Source organism: Hyperolius riggenbachi, chromosome 4 (genome assembly GCF_040937935.1).
Source record: "Hyperolius riggenbachi isolate aHypRig1 chromosome 4, aHypRig1.pri, whole genome shotgun sequence".
Lineage (NCBI taxonomy): Eukaryota > Metazoa > Chordata > Amphibia > Anura > Hyperoliidae > Hyperolius > Hyperolius riggenbachi.
Window position 1 is genome coordinate 395,298,692 of NC_090649.1, and position 17,650 is coordinate 395,316,341.

The following is a 17,650-nucleotide window of genomic DNA, read 5'->3' on the forward strand; positions in this document are numbered from 1 at the left end:
GCTCAGTGAGTAATTTGGGCGCTGTCAAAAGACGGAGCTCAAATTTTAAAACACTGTGATTCTGCCACGAGCAATAGCTGGAAGCCAAATTACATCATTCCCCACTATCAATGGCGGCCTGGAGGAGGAATAGCAATTAACGCTGCCAGGACTTGTGCAGGATCAGGTTAAGCCATATATTGGATTTATCCTGTGCCCAAATCTCCCGGTGGCAGGTTCATAGGTTTGCGGTGCAGAGGTAGCGACTGCACTCTTATCACTGATCGAATCTGCTGGAAAAATCACAAGTGTATGGACAACCTTGCAGACACATTGTTTCATGGCCTCCTCCCCATCCCCTCTTCCCTTCACTTTAGCTCAGTTTGTAGAGCCGTCAAACGCAGGATGGGATTCTGGGCTTTTTCAAGACCACAGAGCTTTCGGGGGAAGGGGATAAAAATCACTCCACCCTTCCCCAGTAAACTCTAGCAGACTGTTGCAATACGGTAGCCAGAGGTACCTCCCAGTATTAGTGAGCCACTGGTGTCAATGACAGGCTCTGTCTTAATGAGAACGGATGGGGTAGGGTCACGGGGTTAAATACTCACCTGTTCTGATGTCTTTGGTTCACAGGTGATGCTCCTCGGCTGTGCAATCACGGCCATGTTTCCGAAGATTGCCGAAGCTCTTCGGAAACCTCCACCTGCGTTGCAGCGGCCTGACCTCCACCTGCGTTTGGCAGCCACCAATTACTGGTTGCATAGATGGGTATGGCCAGAGCTTCGGCCTATTCTGTGAGGGAGGCGGCGTGATCACCTGCCTGGAGGAAGGACGCCAGAACAGGTAAGTATTTAGCCCTGCAACCTCCCATCCTCCATCATTAAGACAACCTGCCATGGCAGGCTCTGTCAATTTTTGAGCATTAGCACTCTTTACACAGCCCCATCTATTTTCGTTCATATCTCAGAGCTTTCCTGTCCCTTTTGGGGAGAGGATGCAGAAAGTCTAGTTAGGTTATGTGTTTAGGTGCAGCTGTGCACCTTACCTGTGCAGGGCAAGCAGAGTCTGTGGATTCAGGGAAGTGCATGGCTACTGGATCTCTGCTGGGGAAAAAAAATCATTGAAGGGAATACCCAGATAGAAGGAAAAAGAAGAAACGTATACCAAAGAAGTTCCAAGCTCCAATTTTCAAGGCAGCCTAATATGCTGTATTATTGCAATACTGTATATATAACATTGATATACAATGGCTATTGTACATTAATTTTTATCAATACGTATTGGAATAAGGTCGGGGCAAACTAAAAACCGCAAAGCACTGTCGCAATCGCTTTGTGTCAGTGGTTTAGCGGCGATTTGTGCTGCGCTTTCTGGCGATTAAGATAACTCATATACTGTGTATTGGAGCACAAAATGCTGCATGTCCTGCGTTTGTGATTTTCAAAATCGCAATCGCTCTGGTGGGCTCACTGCCATACACTTTCATTAGCAAAGTGTTTTTAAAAGCGCTGGCGATTGTGTACAAGGCCTTAACACAGCATATTTTACTGCCTTGAAAATGGGAGCTTGGGACTTTTTTGGCATATGTTAATAAAGTTTACTTGTTTTGAATGGACCTTTTTTCTTTTTCCTTCTATCTGGGTATCCCGCTTAAAGAGGCTCTGAAGCCTCTTTAAAAATCAGTTTTTAGCTCTTATTTATGTTACGGATCTATGCCCGACCTAAAACGCCGATATCCCACGGCTGAACGAGGGTTTAATCACCCTCAAATCCCCAGGGCAAAAACGGGGCAGCATTTCCTGGAGGAGGCAGAGCTTTCTGCAGTAGCTCTGCCTCTCCTCGCATCAATCCCCGCTGATCGCCACCTCCGCCAACCACTCTCAGTCTTCTTTCACAGAGGGGTGGGGGAGAGGCAGAGATCCGCGGTGGATTGATGCAAATGGAGGCAGAGCTACAGTGCTAAGCTCTGCCTCCCTGGGCAGAAAAATCCACGACCAAGAAAGTCGTGGATTTTTGCCCTAGGATTTGAGGGTGATAAAACCCTCGTTCAGCTGCGGGATAGCGGCGTTTTAGGTCGGGCATAGATCCTTAACCTAAATAATGATTTTTTAACCTCCCTGGCGGTCAATTGATTTGCGACCGCACGGCTGCGGGAGCTTTTTTTAGCCTAATTTTTTTTATCATGTAGCTAGCCTATCGCCTAGCCCCTCCCACCCCTCCGATCTTCGCCGGCGATCAAGCCCATCTGGAAATCCCATTCTGAACGGGATTTCCTTTAGGGCTTCTCCCGTCACCATGGTGATAAACAGAATCATTGACGTCGTGATGTCACAGGGAGTGCCGATCCACCCCATAGCGCAGCCTGGCGGCGATTGGCCAGGCTGCGCAAGGGGTATGCGGGCGGGGGGGCCTGTATCGCGGCGGGTAGCAGCACATCGGTGGCGGCGATCAGGTAAGTGCTAGCTGCGTGTTTAAAAAAAAAAATAAATTATCCAAATCAGCCCACCAGGGCCTGAGAAATCCTCCGCAGCGGCATACCCCGAGCTGAGCTCGGGATTACCGCCAAGGAGGTTAAAGAGGCTTCAGAGTCTCTTTAAATCGGACCTGAAATCAGACTTCCTCTCTGCTCTTAAAGATAAGCAACTTCCTTGTTACAGCTTATAGAACTCCTACTGAGATTCTGCAGAATGGCTACTTCCTCCTATCCTGGGAGCACAGAAAGGGTTAACCTCTTGTGTTTACATATTAGCTCTGAATTTGGCAGAGTTGTCTGACAGCTCAAATTACACTAGCTCATTACTTGGTGAGAAGGGAGAATTAGACAGGTGGTTCTCTACAAGCACACAGGGTGGATTTCTCTGTGCTCTCCTTGTCTCCTGTGCAAGAGGTCAGGTCTGCTTTAAAGATTTTTTATTTTTTTTTTCCATAACAAGTGAGTGAGGTGATCATCCTTTGGTATTGCCCTTCCCAATCAAAGAGCTGGAAGCTCTGCTGGTGTCTGAACATGCTTACACCAGACTATTTGATGAGAACATGGCATAGCACGAGGGTCTCCTCACGGCCACCGCTGGGTTAGTGACGCTACACCATAACCTTGGTGAATGTGAGAGGGGCAGCTGATAGTCCAAAGGGCAGTGCCCTGAACTGAAAGTTAAATATTTTTTTACCTGTATCCAGGCCCTGAGATACCTCTGATGTCCCACAAATATAGGGACATGATAGAAGACATCCATGAGGTTGATTAATGCCAGAAAATAGTCCCTGCCCAGAAGGGGAATGGCTGAGGATATTGTTTCCATCATGAATCATTTGTACTGGAGGAAAGAATTTAAATTCCTTAATTTGATGATTAATCGAAAATCCCCATTGGGTTTCGGAACAAGGAATCGTGGAGTATAAATCCTTTACTTTTTTGTGATACTTGATCTTCCTCAACCACCCCCCTACTGGAAAAGCAGGACAGCATTCTCCAAAGCTGCCTGGTGGACTGGAAAAGGGTGGTAATCTTGAAAGTGTGTGTGTGTTTGGGGGGGGGGGGGGGGGGGTGGGGGTTGAGGCATGGCTGTATTTAGGGTTTGGGCTCCCCTAGGCACCCCAAACCTACGGCGCTCCCTAGGAGGATGAAATGGGCGTGGCCACATAATGCAGTGGGCGTGCCTATAACACAGTGGGTGTGGCCAATTAAAATTTCCTAGTAAGAGTGCAGCCCAAAGTCAGTGGGGCCATGGTTTCTCCCCGGGTATGAGTAAAGTGACCCTAAAAAAGCAAGTAGGGTATGCCCCCCCCCCCCCCCCCCCAAAAAAAAAAAAAAACCCCACACATTAGCCAGTGTTCTCTCGCACAAAATAGTGGTAGGTATTAGAGTGTGAGCTCCCCTGAGAAAAGTCAGTAACATGACTGTTCTCTGCAAAGTGCTGCAGAAGATGCCAGTGCTATATAAATACATAATAATATGGTAGGACATTAGACTATGGAAGAATTAGATTGTAAGCTCCTCAGAGGATAGTCAGTGACATGACTACGTACTCTGTGAAGTACTGCTAAAGATGTAAGTGCAATATAGTACAGTGGTACAGCAGCATGATGGCGTAGTGGTTAGCACTCTCGCCTTGCAGCGCTGGGTTCCTGGTTCGAATCCTAGCCAGGTCAACATCTGCAAGGAGTTTGTATGTTCTCCCCGTGTCTGTGTGGGTTTCCTTCAGACACTCTGGTTTCCTCCCACATCCCAACAACATACGATACAGATAAGTATAATGTTAATTTGCTTCCCTTAAAAATTTTATGGTTTCCACATAAAATAATCGTAATGCAGCAATGTTTCACCATAAAATAATCGCAATGTGTGCAGCATTTCAGCAAAGAATAATCGCAATGTGGGCAACATTTCAGCAAAGAATAATCGCAATGTGGGCAACATTTCACCAGAAAATAATCACAATGTGGGCAGCATTTCAGCAGTAAATCACACAGTGGGCAGCATAACACCAGTGGGCTGGCTGAGTACCTGGCTGGGTGAGCGGGTAGTGGGCTGGCTGGGTAGCTGGGTGAGCAAGCAGTGGGCTGGCTGAGTAATTAATTGCAGTATTTGTATAGCGCCTTTCTCCTGTCGGACTCAAAGCACTTGCTGCAGCACCAGCGGCGACTCAAGTCTTCTTGCCAGCGGCTCCTTCGTGTCTCCCGGGCTTTTTCTGACTCGCTCCCGCCCTCCAGCAGAGTGGCAGCGGCCGGCCAGGACGTGATCCTGACCTCTGCATGTCGCCGCCTGGTCTAGTGACGTCACTAGACCAGGCGGCAGCATGCAGAGTTCAGGATCACGTCCTGGCCGGCCGCTGCCACTCTGCTGGAGGGCGGGGGTGAGCGAGTTCCCCTCCATCTGTAGGTGCGCTATCCGCCGCTCCCCCCCTCCCCCCCATGCCCCCCCCCCCCCCCCCCAAAAAAAAAAAATATTTTATTTTTTTTTATGAAGAAATTAAAAAAAAAAAAAGGATAAATGACCTATAGGTGGCCGCCCCCCCCCCCACCGAGGACCCGCCCATGGCACCGGCCCACGGGTGCCTCTTAATAGATTCGGCCCTGGGTTGAGGTGAACTCTAGACTGAGCCATCCTCTGATTAATCCCAACACAAATTTTGTTTTGGGTAATTTTTTTGCCAAGCTGGAAGATAATATTTTAATCTTTCTCCCACCTGTGAACAGTCATTGCTCTATCTGCTGACTGGTAGCAGCTGGGGTGTGGGGTCTAAACAAAAATCCTCTGGGTTTTGGATTTCTGGGAGTCTGCCATTTTTTTTTTGTATTCTTTTTGTATAGCAGAAGGTTTTCCTCTGAAAAGTCTTTATTTATTTTTTTAAGGATTGAATACCTGTTTCTATTTTGCTGCCCTAGTTAAAGCTTCCTATAAGGCAGAACCAAAAAGGAGGCCATCCTCAAAATGAAGGGAACACCACTTACATTTAGCTGTGAGATCATCATCCCACCCTTTCAGCGATAGGAAGCGTCATGCAGTGTTGATTATACCCAACGTATGGGCCAAAATTCTGACTGCCTCACTAGAACTGTTGCAAGAGAAAGTACAGACACAGAATTTAACATTTCAGAAACAGGAGTACCAGCTCTAAGATGATTCTCCAATTCTGTTAGCCAAATAGAAAAACATGTCGCTGTGCATGGAGCAGCAAGGTTAGGGGGAAAAGTCACCGGTGACGCTTCTCAAGCACGCTTGAGGAGGGCCGCCATCTTACAGTCAGACACGTCCTTTAGATTTGTCTTTGTCAATCGGTATTGGAGAATCTCTAGATAATTTACAGATAGCCATATCTAACTTAGGACTTGTGGTCCATCCATCACTGTCACCATCATCAAATGGAAACAGTCTTTTAGAGGATTTTAATTGTAACAGCTTCTGATCTAGCTCTTTCCATTCTTGTAAAATCATATCAGTAATTGATTTGTGAACAGGAAAATAAAGGGATTTACCAGGTTGTTTTTCAATATACATTGCATCCTCAACTGATAATGTTTCAGGAACTTCAATAGGTAAATTAAGGTTTGCATGGATAATTTTTAGCAAATCATCGGTCTATTCGGGAGAAAGTTTACATTTTCCCTTTATTCTGTAATTTTGGAGTCTCCTCCTCTTGAGCCGATGGGGCCCAGGCAGCCTCATTTTCCTTCGAAAAGGAATCCCCTTTTTGCACATCTGAGATACCCATCTGTTCATGAGAAACACATGCAGTCTCTACGGATTGACAATGTGATTATCTCTTAATACCATATAAGTATCGTTAAGTTAAGACTGGAAAGCGTTAAATATGACTTTGAAGGAATCAGCATTTTCTTTTCAACAGAAGAGGTACATGAGTGGCAAAGAGGCTTCCTATAAGAGATAGACCATTTCTGTTTACAAATACCACATTTGTTAACTTGGGGGGGCTTTTCTGTGGCTTTCTTTGGAACAAGATCCTGCTAACACATGAGATAAAGCAGCTGTCAGGGTTCTTGCAAACCATCGTTGTTCTGTTGATCCCATCACTGGTATCAAGGGTGGAGCAGCCCCAGGGCGTGGAGTCTAAACGAGCACGGGTCTTCACCAGCGCACCACGCAAGGGATGATGGGCCGTCACCCCTAGTGGGTGATGGACTACTTTGCTGCCTGGTGCTCGCAGGTCATGACCCCTGGAATCCTACCTGACGGATGAATTTATAATGACATACCTGATCTGTTGAAGCAGAGGGGAAAATGTTGACTGTAATTACGCTTTTGTGTCAGTGTCTTCAGTGCTTTGAGTATGGTGCATACAGTGATGTGAAAAACTATTTGCCCCCTTCCTGATTTCTTATTCTTTTGCATGTTTGTCACACTTAAATGTTTCTGCTCATCAAAAACCGTTAACTATTAGTCAAAGATAACATAATTGAACACAAAATGCAGTTTTAAATGATGGTTTTTATTATTTAGAGAGAAAACTCTAAATCTACATGGCCCTGTGTGAAAAGGAAATTGCCCCCTGAACCTAATAACTGGTTGGGCCACCCTTAGCAGCAATAACTGCAATCAAGCATTTGCGATAACTTGCAACAAGTCTTTTACAGCGCTCTGGAGGAATTTTGGCCCACTCATCTTTGCAGAATTGTTGTAATTCAGCTTTTTTTTTTTGAGGGTTTTCTAGCATGAACCGCCTTTTTAAGGTCATGCCACAACATCTCAATAGGATTCAGTTCAGGACTTTGACTAGGCCACTCCAAAGTCTTTATTTTGTTTTTCTTCAGCCATTCAGAGGTGGATTTGCTGGTGTGTTTTGGGCAGGACTGTGGAGTCGGTCCAAAAATCCACCGACTCCAACTCCGACTCCTCAGTTTAGGATTCCTCCGACTCCACGACTCCGACTCCTCTAATTTGCATATTACAATTTTGTTGATTAAAAGTATGTAACATGAAATTCGTCTCTTAACTGCCAACGCTTAGGAATTTTACAAGACAACTGAAGTGAGAAGGATATGGAGACTACTATATTTATTCCCTTTAGACTAAAACTAGTCCTTGGTAAGAGTACTTGTAAAAGGTACAAACCGGAACAAAGAACATCTATCAGGCCCTAGGCAATGTAAGTGTGGGTACATGTAAGAATGATGTGCAGGTACTCTGCAGGGGAATGAGGAGATTGTAAACAGACAACACCTCTGTGTTCAATGTGCACAGCATTTTCAGTGGATTCCCTGCAGCTCTGTGGGGATTGCATATGTAGAGTATAGTACTACTGTGTAACAAAGTAAACCTGAGACAGATGAAATTAAAGTTTTATACATACCTGGGGCTTCCTCCAGCCGCCTTCAGGATAATCAGTCCCTCGTTGTCCTCCTCCGCCACCTGGATCTTCTGCTACGAGTCCAGGTACTTGAGCCAGTCAGGCGTAGTGCGCATGCACACACTCCGCCGCCAGGAGCATACTACACCTGTGCAGCACTATTGCGCAGGTGCAGAATGTTCCTGGCTGTGGGAGCGGCATGCGGCCGGACAGCGCTGACTGGCTGAATTACCAGGACTCATAGCAGAAGATCCGGGTGGTGGAGGACAGCGAGGGACTGATTAGCCTGAAGGGGGCTGGAGGAAGCCCCAGGTATGTATAAAACTTTACTTTTCATCCGTCTCAGTTACCCTTTAATTTGTAGTCACCAAATTTTAACAACATATCAAATTATTTGATTTCATCAGCAAAGGGAGTGCATACATTTGCATAAATCAGCATCAATGCAGAATTATTTCCATCTCGTTGACCATCTCTATTAGTGACACAGCTACACATCAGGTTTTATTCTTACAGCATAGATGTTATTTAGTATATATAAGAGATTCCTGTGTACACATCATATATACAGTCACAATCAGATATGTATATCTGACCTTAAAAATACGGGGACTGCTTTATTGAAGCAGCACAAGTAACTAATTTTGATTGGTTTATTTCATTTTTGTGGACTAAGCACAGCTATTACTGTATATATACTGTATATATACATTATTTTTAATGACTTTTATCTGAGAAATAGAACATTTTATCATATTTTCTATTTTAATTACAGTTCCAAATTCATTAGGAGTCGGAGTCGGTGCATTTTTTCCCGACTCCGACTCCGACTCCAGGCACCCAAAATTGCCCGACTCCACGACTCTGACTCCACGACTCCGACTCCACAGCCCTGGTTTTGGGTCATTGGGTCATTGTCCTGCTGCAGCACCCAAGATCGCTTCAGCTTGAGTTGACGAACAGATGGCCGGACATTCTCCTTCAGGATTTTTTGGTAGACAGTAGAATTCATGGTTCCATCTATCACAGCAAGCCTTCCAGGTCCTGAAGCAGCAAAACAACCCCAGACCATCACACTACCACCACCATATTTTACTGTTGGTATGATGTTCTTTTGCTGAAATGCTGTGTTACTTCTACGCCAGATGTAACGGGACACGCACCTTCCAAAAAGTTCAACTTTTGTCTCGTCGGTCCACAAGGTATTTTCCCAAAAGTCTAGGCAATCATTTAGATGTTTTTTTAGCAAAATTGAGATGAGCCTTAAAGCGGACCCAAACCAAAATTTTTTTTTTAATTAAAAATATTTAGTTGCACCACTCTGACACATACAAAGATAAATAAACAATCCTTCAAACCTATGATCATTTCAGTGCATGCTTTTCACCCTTCTCTTTTCATAACTAGGGTTATACTGGGGGCAGCCATTAGCAATTCCTCCATTGCCGGACACCATCTACTCCAGCATTTTGCCGGATTCTGTCCCGACAATTTGAAAGGAAGGGAGGGGTTCCTCCAATAAATGTAAAATATTTTATATTTGTCGTCATGCAGCTGAAAAAAGGCTGCTATTTATTATTATAATTTAGAAAATAGATTTTATTTCTGAAATCTTGTATGTTTAATTTGGGTCCACTTTAATGTTCTTTATGTTTAAAAGTGGTTTGCGCCTTGGATATCTGCCATGCAGGCCGTTTTTGCCCAGTCTCTTTCTTTCTTTCTTTCTTATGGTGGAGTCGTGAACACTGACCTTAATTGAGGCAAGTGAGGCCTGCAGTTCTTTAGATGTTGTCCTGGGGTCTTTTGTGGCCTCTCGGATGAGTTTTCTCTGCGCTCTTGGGGTAATTTTGGCTGGCCGGCCACTCCTGGGAAGGTTCATCACTGTTCCATGTTTTTGCCATTTGTGGATAATGGCTCTCACTGTGGTTCGCTGGAGTCCCAAAGCTTTAGAAATGGCTTTATAACCTTTACCAGACTGATAGATCTCAATTACTTTTGTTCTCATTTGTTCCTGAATTTCTTTGGATCTTGCCATGTCGTCTAGCTTTTGAGGTGCTTTTGGTCTACTTCTCTGTGTCAGATAGCTCCGATTTAAGTGATTTCTTGATTGAAACAGGTGTGGCAGTAATCGGACCTGGTGGTGACTACAGAAATTGAACTCAGGTGTGATAAACAACAGTTAAGTTATTTTTTTAACAAGGGGGGCAATCACTTTTTCACACAGGGCCATGTAGATTTGGAGTTTTTTTCCTCACTAAATAATAAAAACCATCATTTAAAACTGCATTTTGTGTTCAATTATGTTATCTTTGACTAATAGTAAACGGTTTTTGATGAGCAGAAACATTTAAGTGTGACAAACATGCAAAAGAATAAGAAATCAGGAAGGGGGCAAATAGTTTTTCACATCACTGTATATTTGTCACTTGTACAACGACCATAGCATTGGTTGTAGCTTTTATATCTGTTCTTTAGTGCTGGACTTGTATAGCCAGCCGCTCAATTAGTGTCAGGTGCAGAACCACCTCCGGTCACTGCACAAAAGATGGAGCTAGTGCACGCCTAGCAACAGAGGGAGACGCCAGCACCAAGGGGGAAGTCGGGCTGGCGTCTCTCTGCCATGCGGGGAGACAGATGAGGAGCTGCATAGGACCTGGCTGCTGGATTGAAACGAGCGATCTTTGTACTCCGCCGCTATTGCAGGAGAGTCAGCGCAGGAATGAAGCGAGACAAGCACGAGCAATCGTGACAGCAGCCATCAGAACCCCCTCAGTATACATGTGCACAGCAACAGCGTGTAAAAGAAGTATTAGGATCTGCAGTATTAGGAGGCATGTCCACACCCTGAGAGAGAGTCAGAAATGGTCCGTTGATGCCAGATTGACTGAGATCCCAGACATCCATTGCACTTTAGGGCTTGCCATTTAACTCCATCCCCCCCCCCCCCCCCCCTAAAGCATCTTCTGTTTCCTTCATGTGCTCTCATTGACAGCCTACATCTGGAGAAAGTGCCAGAGCTCCAGGAGCTGCAGACCATTAACCCACCATGCCTCCTCCAGGATGCACCTACCTGGCTGCCCCCGAATAGGTGAAACAGCGGCCGCACTCACCCTTGGACTTCCGACAGAGCCGTATAGGCAAATTACTTTATCCTATCCCAAAGGACAGGAAAGCACTGAGGGGTGGGAGTTGATTTTTATTTAAACTGTTATGTGCCTCCTGTCTCTTAAGCCCCAATACACATGCTCAACAGCGGTCAATTGTCAAACAACTTTTGTTGTGAAACAAGTTGAAACAACTAAAAAAAGCGCTGTTGAGTGTGTGTATAGGGCAAATATCTATTACATATTTTCTAGACTTCCTACAGGAGGGCCTGGACATGGGGATGATTTGTGAACACTCTTTAACTTAAATTGGCAATTTTATCTGCAGTTTTTGTGTCCATATTTAATCAAATTCTCACTTTAAGGCTTCTTGCACACCAAGACGTTGCATTAGGTGGCACGTTAAGGTCGCATAACGTGCACCTAACACAACGTATGGTGCTGCAAGAGCCAACGGTAGAGTGAGCCGCGTTAGGCGGCTCGAGTCCTATAATGTCTCCCAGAGTGGCGCTGATTGGCCAGCGGGACCACGTGATGCGGAGCGAGACACTCCGCATCACGTGGTCCCGCCGGCCAATCAGCGCCCGCCAGTGCAGTGAATATTAAAGAGAACCAGAGATGAAGCAACCTCATGTATTTTACCTTATAAATCAGTGGGAACATGACAGTAAACACCTAATCTGCCCTTTGTTTCATTGTTCTCTGTGTAATCTGACTGTTATCACCTCTAAGATAAGAATCAGTCGGTCTGGCTTTGCTACAGAATAATTATAGCTGAGACTGTGTTCTTTGCTGTCTTCAAGTCCAAGCCTGCCCCCTGCTGGCTTTGCTCAGGAATCATTATAGCTGAGTCATTATAGCAAAGCCAGAATCAATGCTCAGTCCGGGATTCTTATCTCAGCTAGATAACAGACACTTTTAGCAGTGAGGATGGAACAGAGAGCATGGTAAATGTTTTCTCTAATGTTCCCACTGATTTCTATGGTAAAATACACAAGGGTGCTTCGTCTCTGGTTCACTTTAAGTAGCCATGTGCGCGGCTACTGTAGCTGGCTCTCCCCGCCTCCTCTCCGCCCCCCACTGCGCATGTGCAAACAGTCTAACGCGGCTATAGCCGCTTCAACGCCGTAGCATGCTGCACTTTGCACAGAACGTGCAGCGTTACATGTAACGCAACGTGGGCTGTGTGAACAGCCCACTTGTGTTACATTGCTGTGCGTTGGGGGAGCGTTACAGGCGCACTAACGTGCGCCTGTAACGTCTTGGTGTGTAAGCAGCCTAAATCGATTCTTGAGAGCTGTTATAAGTAAGATTGTTATCCTGAGGAAGAATATTTCTGAATTTAACTTTGAACAGCCTTGTTTCAGAATACTTTGAGCCCTTCAGGCTACTTCTCTCAAGAGCCTCAGATTTCAAAACATGTTCTGGATTGCAACTACCACTAGAAGAATTGGGAGAGATACAGGCTTCTGGAGGAGAATTATTTTTAGCATCCTCTGGACTTCAGGGTATATTCCTTTTGTGATAACCTCGCTAACAAAGGAGAAACTAAGTTTGAGTTTAGATTGTGTTTTAGAAGAGAAAAAAAAAAACGAAATCAGTTCCACGGTACCCAAAGAGGTCCTAAAGTTTCCAGAATCATATTAAAGGACAACTGTAGTGAGCGGTATATGGAGGCTGCCATATTTATTTCCTTTTAAGCAATACCAGTTGCCTGGCAGCCCTGCTAGTCGATTTAACTGCAATAGTGTCTGGATCACACCAGAAACAAGCATGAAGCTAATCTTGTCAGATCTGACAATAATGTCATAAACACCTGATCTGCTGCATGCTTGTTCAAAGTCTAATGGCTGAAAGTATTTGAGGCAGAGGATCAGCAAGATTGCCAGGTAACTGGTATTGCTTAAAAGGAAATAAATATGGCAGCCTCCATATCCCTCTCACTACAGTTGTTCTTTAAGTGGATGTGTTACAGAGGTCATAACAGCATCCATAGTGCATTTCTGTTTGGAGACCTTCTCATATCAAGACCTTGGCTTCAGATGAAAAGTATTTTCAACTGAGATTCCACCCTGATGAGAGGTAATATGTAAAATCTCCTGTCTCCCTGTCGCGGAGGGCAAATGGAAGTTGAAACTTACGGCTCTGTTCACACCTAAGCGGGAATCGCACAATTCCCGCTAACCGCAAACTGCTATTCCTATTCTAACCTATGGCAGTGTTCTCACTGCCACAATCACGGGCGTTTTACGATTAACTCTAATCGCAAACACGTTACCTGTAGCTGTTTGCCGGCGATTCTGGAGCGATCGCAATTAGGATGTATAGAACCGCTAATTGCTATCGCTTCCGAAAAGCTAATTTGCCCAGTGATTTATTTTTTTTCCACCGCGTTTTTATCGCGGAAAAAAATCACGCCCGCAATATCAGTTGCCTGGCAGCCCTGCTAATCAATTTGACTGCAATAGTGTCTGAATCACACCACAAACAAGCACGCAGCTAATCTTGGCTAATTTAACAAAAAAGTCAGAAACGCCTTATCTACTGCGTGCTTGTTCAGGGTCTATAGCTGAAAGTATTAAGGCAACTGGTGAATTTATTTGAGCGGCGAGCCATCATTTCTGCGATCTCGCAATGTGGAACATGTGCGCGATTATACAAACAAGGTTTTGTGACTCATGTCATTAACAACTGACAGGACTGATTGGATCTTTAAAATCCCTGATGATTCCAGCGCAAAGTACTGCGACTGTTTGTCCTCCTGTTCACGTCTGGCGTGTGCCGTCACATGTTCCTGCGAGTTGCAAGATGAATCAGGGAACCTTGGTCTACGGGAGGCGTCTCTGTGAGGTTCCCTGATTCATCTTTAGGTTAGTATTCAGCTTAAGAGACAGAGGATCAGCACTATAGCCAGGCAACTGGCATTGCTTAAAAGGAAATAAACATGGCAGCCTCCATATACCTCTCACTTGAGGTGTCTTTTTTAAGATGAAAGAATAATCTCTGGAGAGTGATCATAACACAGCTTTGTGACTTCTAAGGCTCCTTTAACACTGAGGCAATTTCTTTCCATGCTAACGGACAATATCATCACATCCCAACTTGTTCACATAGGGTGTGGTGCAGGTAGTCCCGTCAGAGTAACGCACAGCATGTTGTGAGTTTACCGGACATTGTGCGTGTTTATTGTGGCAGTGAAGCATACTTTTATTGTACTCTATGCATCACTGTTCGGTCGCACTGCACATGTAACGCGAGATGCGACTTTTCAGCACCATTGCATTGCTATGGCACAAAGAAGTGCGGAAGTGACCCTAATGCCCCCAAGGATGAATTTATAATGACATACCTGATCTGTTGAAGCAGAGGGGAAAATGTTGACTGTTATTCCGCTTTCGTGTCAGTGTCTTCAGTGCTTTGAGTATGGTGCATATATTTGTCACTTGTACAACGACCATAACATACTTGTAGCTTTTATATCTGTTCTTTATTTGTCCCTGCAGGGCATGAGCCGGGACTTGTGCAGCTGGTGAATTATTACCGCGGGGCAGATAAACTTTGCCGGAAAGCCTCCTTGGTGAAGTAAGTGCAATATTTGTTTGTTGCCTGTTTATGATGGATCTTCTGTAAAGAGTTCAGCAGTATTGTTATTTTGTTAACCCTGATGATATATTTTTAGTGGATTTATAAATGCCCAGTGTACAGCTATAGGTTGTTATTTAAGCCTTAGATGACACTTTCCTCTGTGAAGAACAGTTGAACAGATCCTATTTGTTAATTCACAATTGCTAGTCCATTGTGGTAACAGCAATACAAAAATCCGACCTGCACGATTTCTCCATACAGCACATGCGTTTTCCACAGAAGCCTGTGGTGGAACCGCACGTGCTCAGGACTCCGACTGGACACAAAACACCATTGGAGCGAACACTGCACTCTCTGCTCCGAACAGGCCGTTAGTGATCTGGCTCGATGTGAACCGAGCCTAATAGTTTAAAGTATGCATTATTTGATACATTTTAAAGGTTCTGATTTGGCATATGGTAAAAGAAGCATTCATTTTAGACATACTGTATACAGGATTAATGTTAGAGTTAAAGGGACTCCGAGCGGTGCAGAAACTATGGAAAGATGCATATCATTTTAAAGCTCTCTTTCTCCTCTTTCCAATGATATATAAACCGCCGCCCTGCGCCTTTTAGTTTTCGCTATTTTCGCGATTCAATCGCGAAAATAGAGAAAACAAAAAGGCGTAGGGTGACCATTTAGGTGTCGCCAGAAAGAGGCAAAAGAGAGCTTTAAAATGATATCCATCTTTCCATAGTTACTTGTATTGCACAGGACGACACTTTCCCCAGTGTCAGCAGCTCCATTCAGCAGAATGGAGCTGCTGACTTTAGGAAAAAGTCGCCCTGTGTAATACAATGTAACTATGGAAAGATGGATATCATTTTAAAGCTCTCTTTCTCCTCTTTCTGACGAGCCCTAAATCGTCGCCCTACGCCTTTTAGTTTTCTCTATTTTCGCAATTGAAATCGCGGCCGTGGCAATTTCAATCGTGAAAATAGCGAAAACTAAAAGGCGTAGGGTGGCGTTTTATATATCTTTGGAAAGAGGAGAAAGAGAGCTTTCAAATGATATGCATCTTTCCATAGTTTCTGCACTGCTCGGAGTCCCTTTAAGTCTGGTTCACTCATCAATTTTTATTGGCCAATTTTACCACTTCTATTTAGTATGAAAGCTCACCTACACCATCTGTTTATAGAATTCAAAATCTGGTTGCCTCATGCTATGTGGAGGAGGTAAAATTGGCTAGGCATCAGCCAATCAAAATTGCATGTACGTATCAGGCTTAGGGTTATGTTTTTGATTGCAGTTACGAGCAGCTATAATACAGTGCTGAAATCAGTGTGCATTAAACATACAGTGGCCAAAGTCGCTGTGCTGAAATCTAGTGCACCATTGTTGTACCACTATTATGATATGTTTGATTGATCGCCTTCTTTAGTTTCTAGTTCTTGCATTAGAGGAATTATATTGGACTCTTTCCTAGGCTGCTGAAAACCAGCCCTGAGGTGTCTGGCCAATGCACGTGGTTCCCAGAATCCTATGTGATTTATCCAACACGGGAGAAGTCTGAGAAGTCTCCACTGGGATCAGCAAGGAAAGGCCTTCAAGACTTAATCAACAGCGCGCGCACCGATGAACGTGAAGACTTCCTGGAATCATTTAATGAGAGACGGGAGAGTGGAAAAGGGAATGTGTGGATTGCCAAGTCTTCTTCAGGCGCCAAAGGTCACCCAGAAAAATGTTTTGTGTGTTTCCTTTTGTTAGTTGACACGGGATAACTGAGGGATTACTAGATGACACTTATGAGTTTACAGTCTAATATAGTACTTTATTACAGCAGGTACCTCTTTATGGCTAAAGCCTCATACACACGGTACAATTTTCCATCAGACCGACTGGTGATCTGATAAGAAATTGCAACAGTTGTAGACATCCAAATTGTTTCAAATTGATTTTGCCATCAGTTTTGCGTTATGTACCGAAAATCAATTGCAACCAGTCGGAAATGACTCTGATGGAAAACTGTACCGTGTGTACCTAGTTAACAGTGATTGCCAAGGATACCCCATTTGTGGGTTATATCATCTCGAATTCCCCTGACACGCTTTACTAGGAGCACTCTATAATCATGTATAAATTATTCAAAACCTTACTTTTATGCTTTAAATGGCGCCAAAAATGCCAGCTCCTATACTTTATAAAGGATTACTAACAGATAAGAAGTGCAACTTATAATTTAGCGTTACAGCTTCCAGCTGTTAATATCAATGGGTGTTAAGCCACTGAAAGCTTGCATATAGATTTGTTTCAGTATATCCCAGATTGAAATAATTAGAACACGCAGACAAGAGAATTATCACTAAATATAATGTATTCTTGTGATAATGTACAGAGAATATGCAAAAATTACATATAAAAAGTATATGATTAAGATGCCTATTGTATTGCTAAGATATCTGCTAACATATTATAATGTCCACCAAAATATATTGCATGAAATACATACCAGTTCCTAAGAGCGTATAACGTAGCAGAGCAACAGCATAGAGTTCTGTCTTGTTGTTACCTCTATCTTTATAGAGTTAAACAGAAGATGAAACGAACTCCTCTTGCTAATTAACATACGCGTATGTCATTGCAAATTACATCATCAGAAATAATTTCTGGAATGTAATCTGCTTTCAGTTTCTCTTTCTAACCTATGAGTAATACTTGGAGACCTCTGCCAAGTATTAGCTAACCTGCTTGCTAAAATATTTCAGCTATTGGTTAGGTCATTCTCAGCGTGGGAATAAATGAGAACAATTTCACATCATTACACTTTAAGCAAGATACAAAAACTGGTTATACAAAAACTGATTATTAATCATTTCAGCAGTAATTTTGAGTCTATGACCTAAAAGAAAATCAAAAGATAAAAATTAATGAAAGAAGGAAAGAATGCAATGTTATATATTTGACAAATTGGCTAAGGATATTTGTTTACATTTGTATACATATAATTTATTATTTTTTGTTTATTGTCAAAATTTAGTATAATTAAAGCTCAAGTGTAGAACTGAGTGTTCCATGTGTTGAGAACCCAGATCATATATTCCAAAAATACACAGCATATACTGCTTTTTACATATTTATCATTGAAGTCTTTCAACTAGGAAAAGCTAAACATGGTACACGCCTTCAATTTTCGTT

General features: G+C 43.7%; 1 protein-coding gene across 1 annotated transcript in view; it reads left to right on the forward strand.

The window, feature by feature from the left end:
- The window catches only part of TTL (tubulin tyrosine ligase), a 49,626-nt gene that overhangs the window by 1,418 nt on the left and 30,558 nt on the right, over positions 1–17,650 (forward strand). The window contains 2 exon segments of the mRNA XM_068232221.1: positions 14,392–14,470; positions 15,942–16,183. Coding sequence (XP_068088322.1) covers positions 14,392–14,470; positions 15,942–16,183 — 321 coding nt within the window.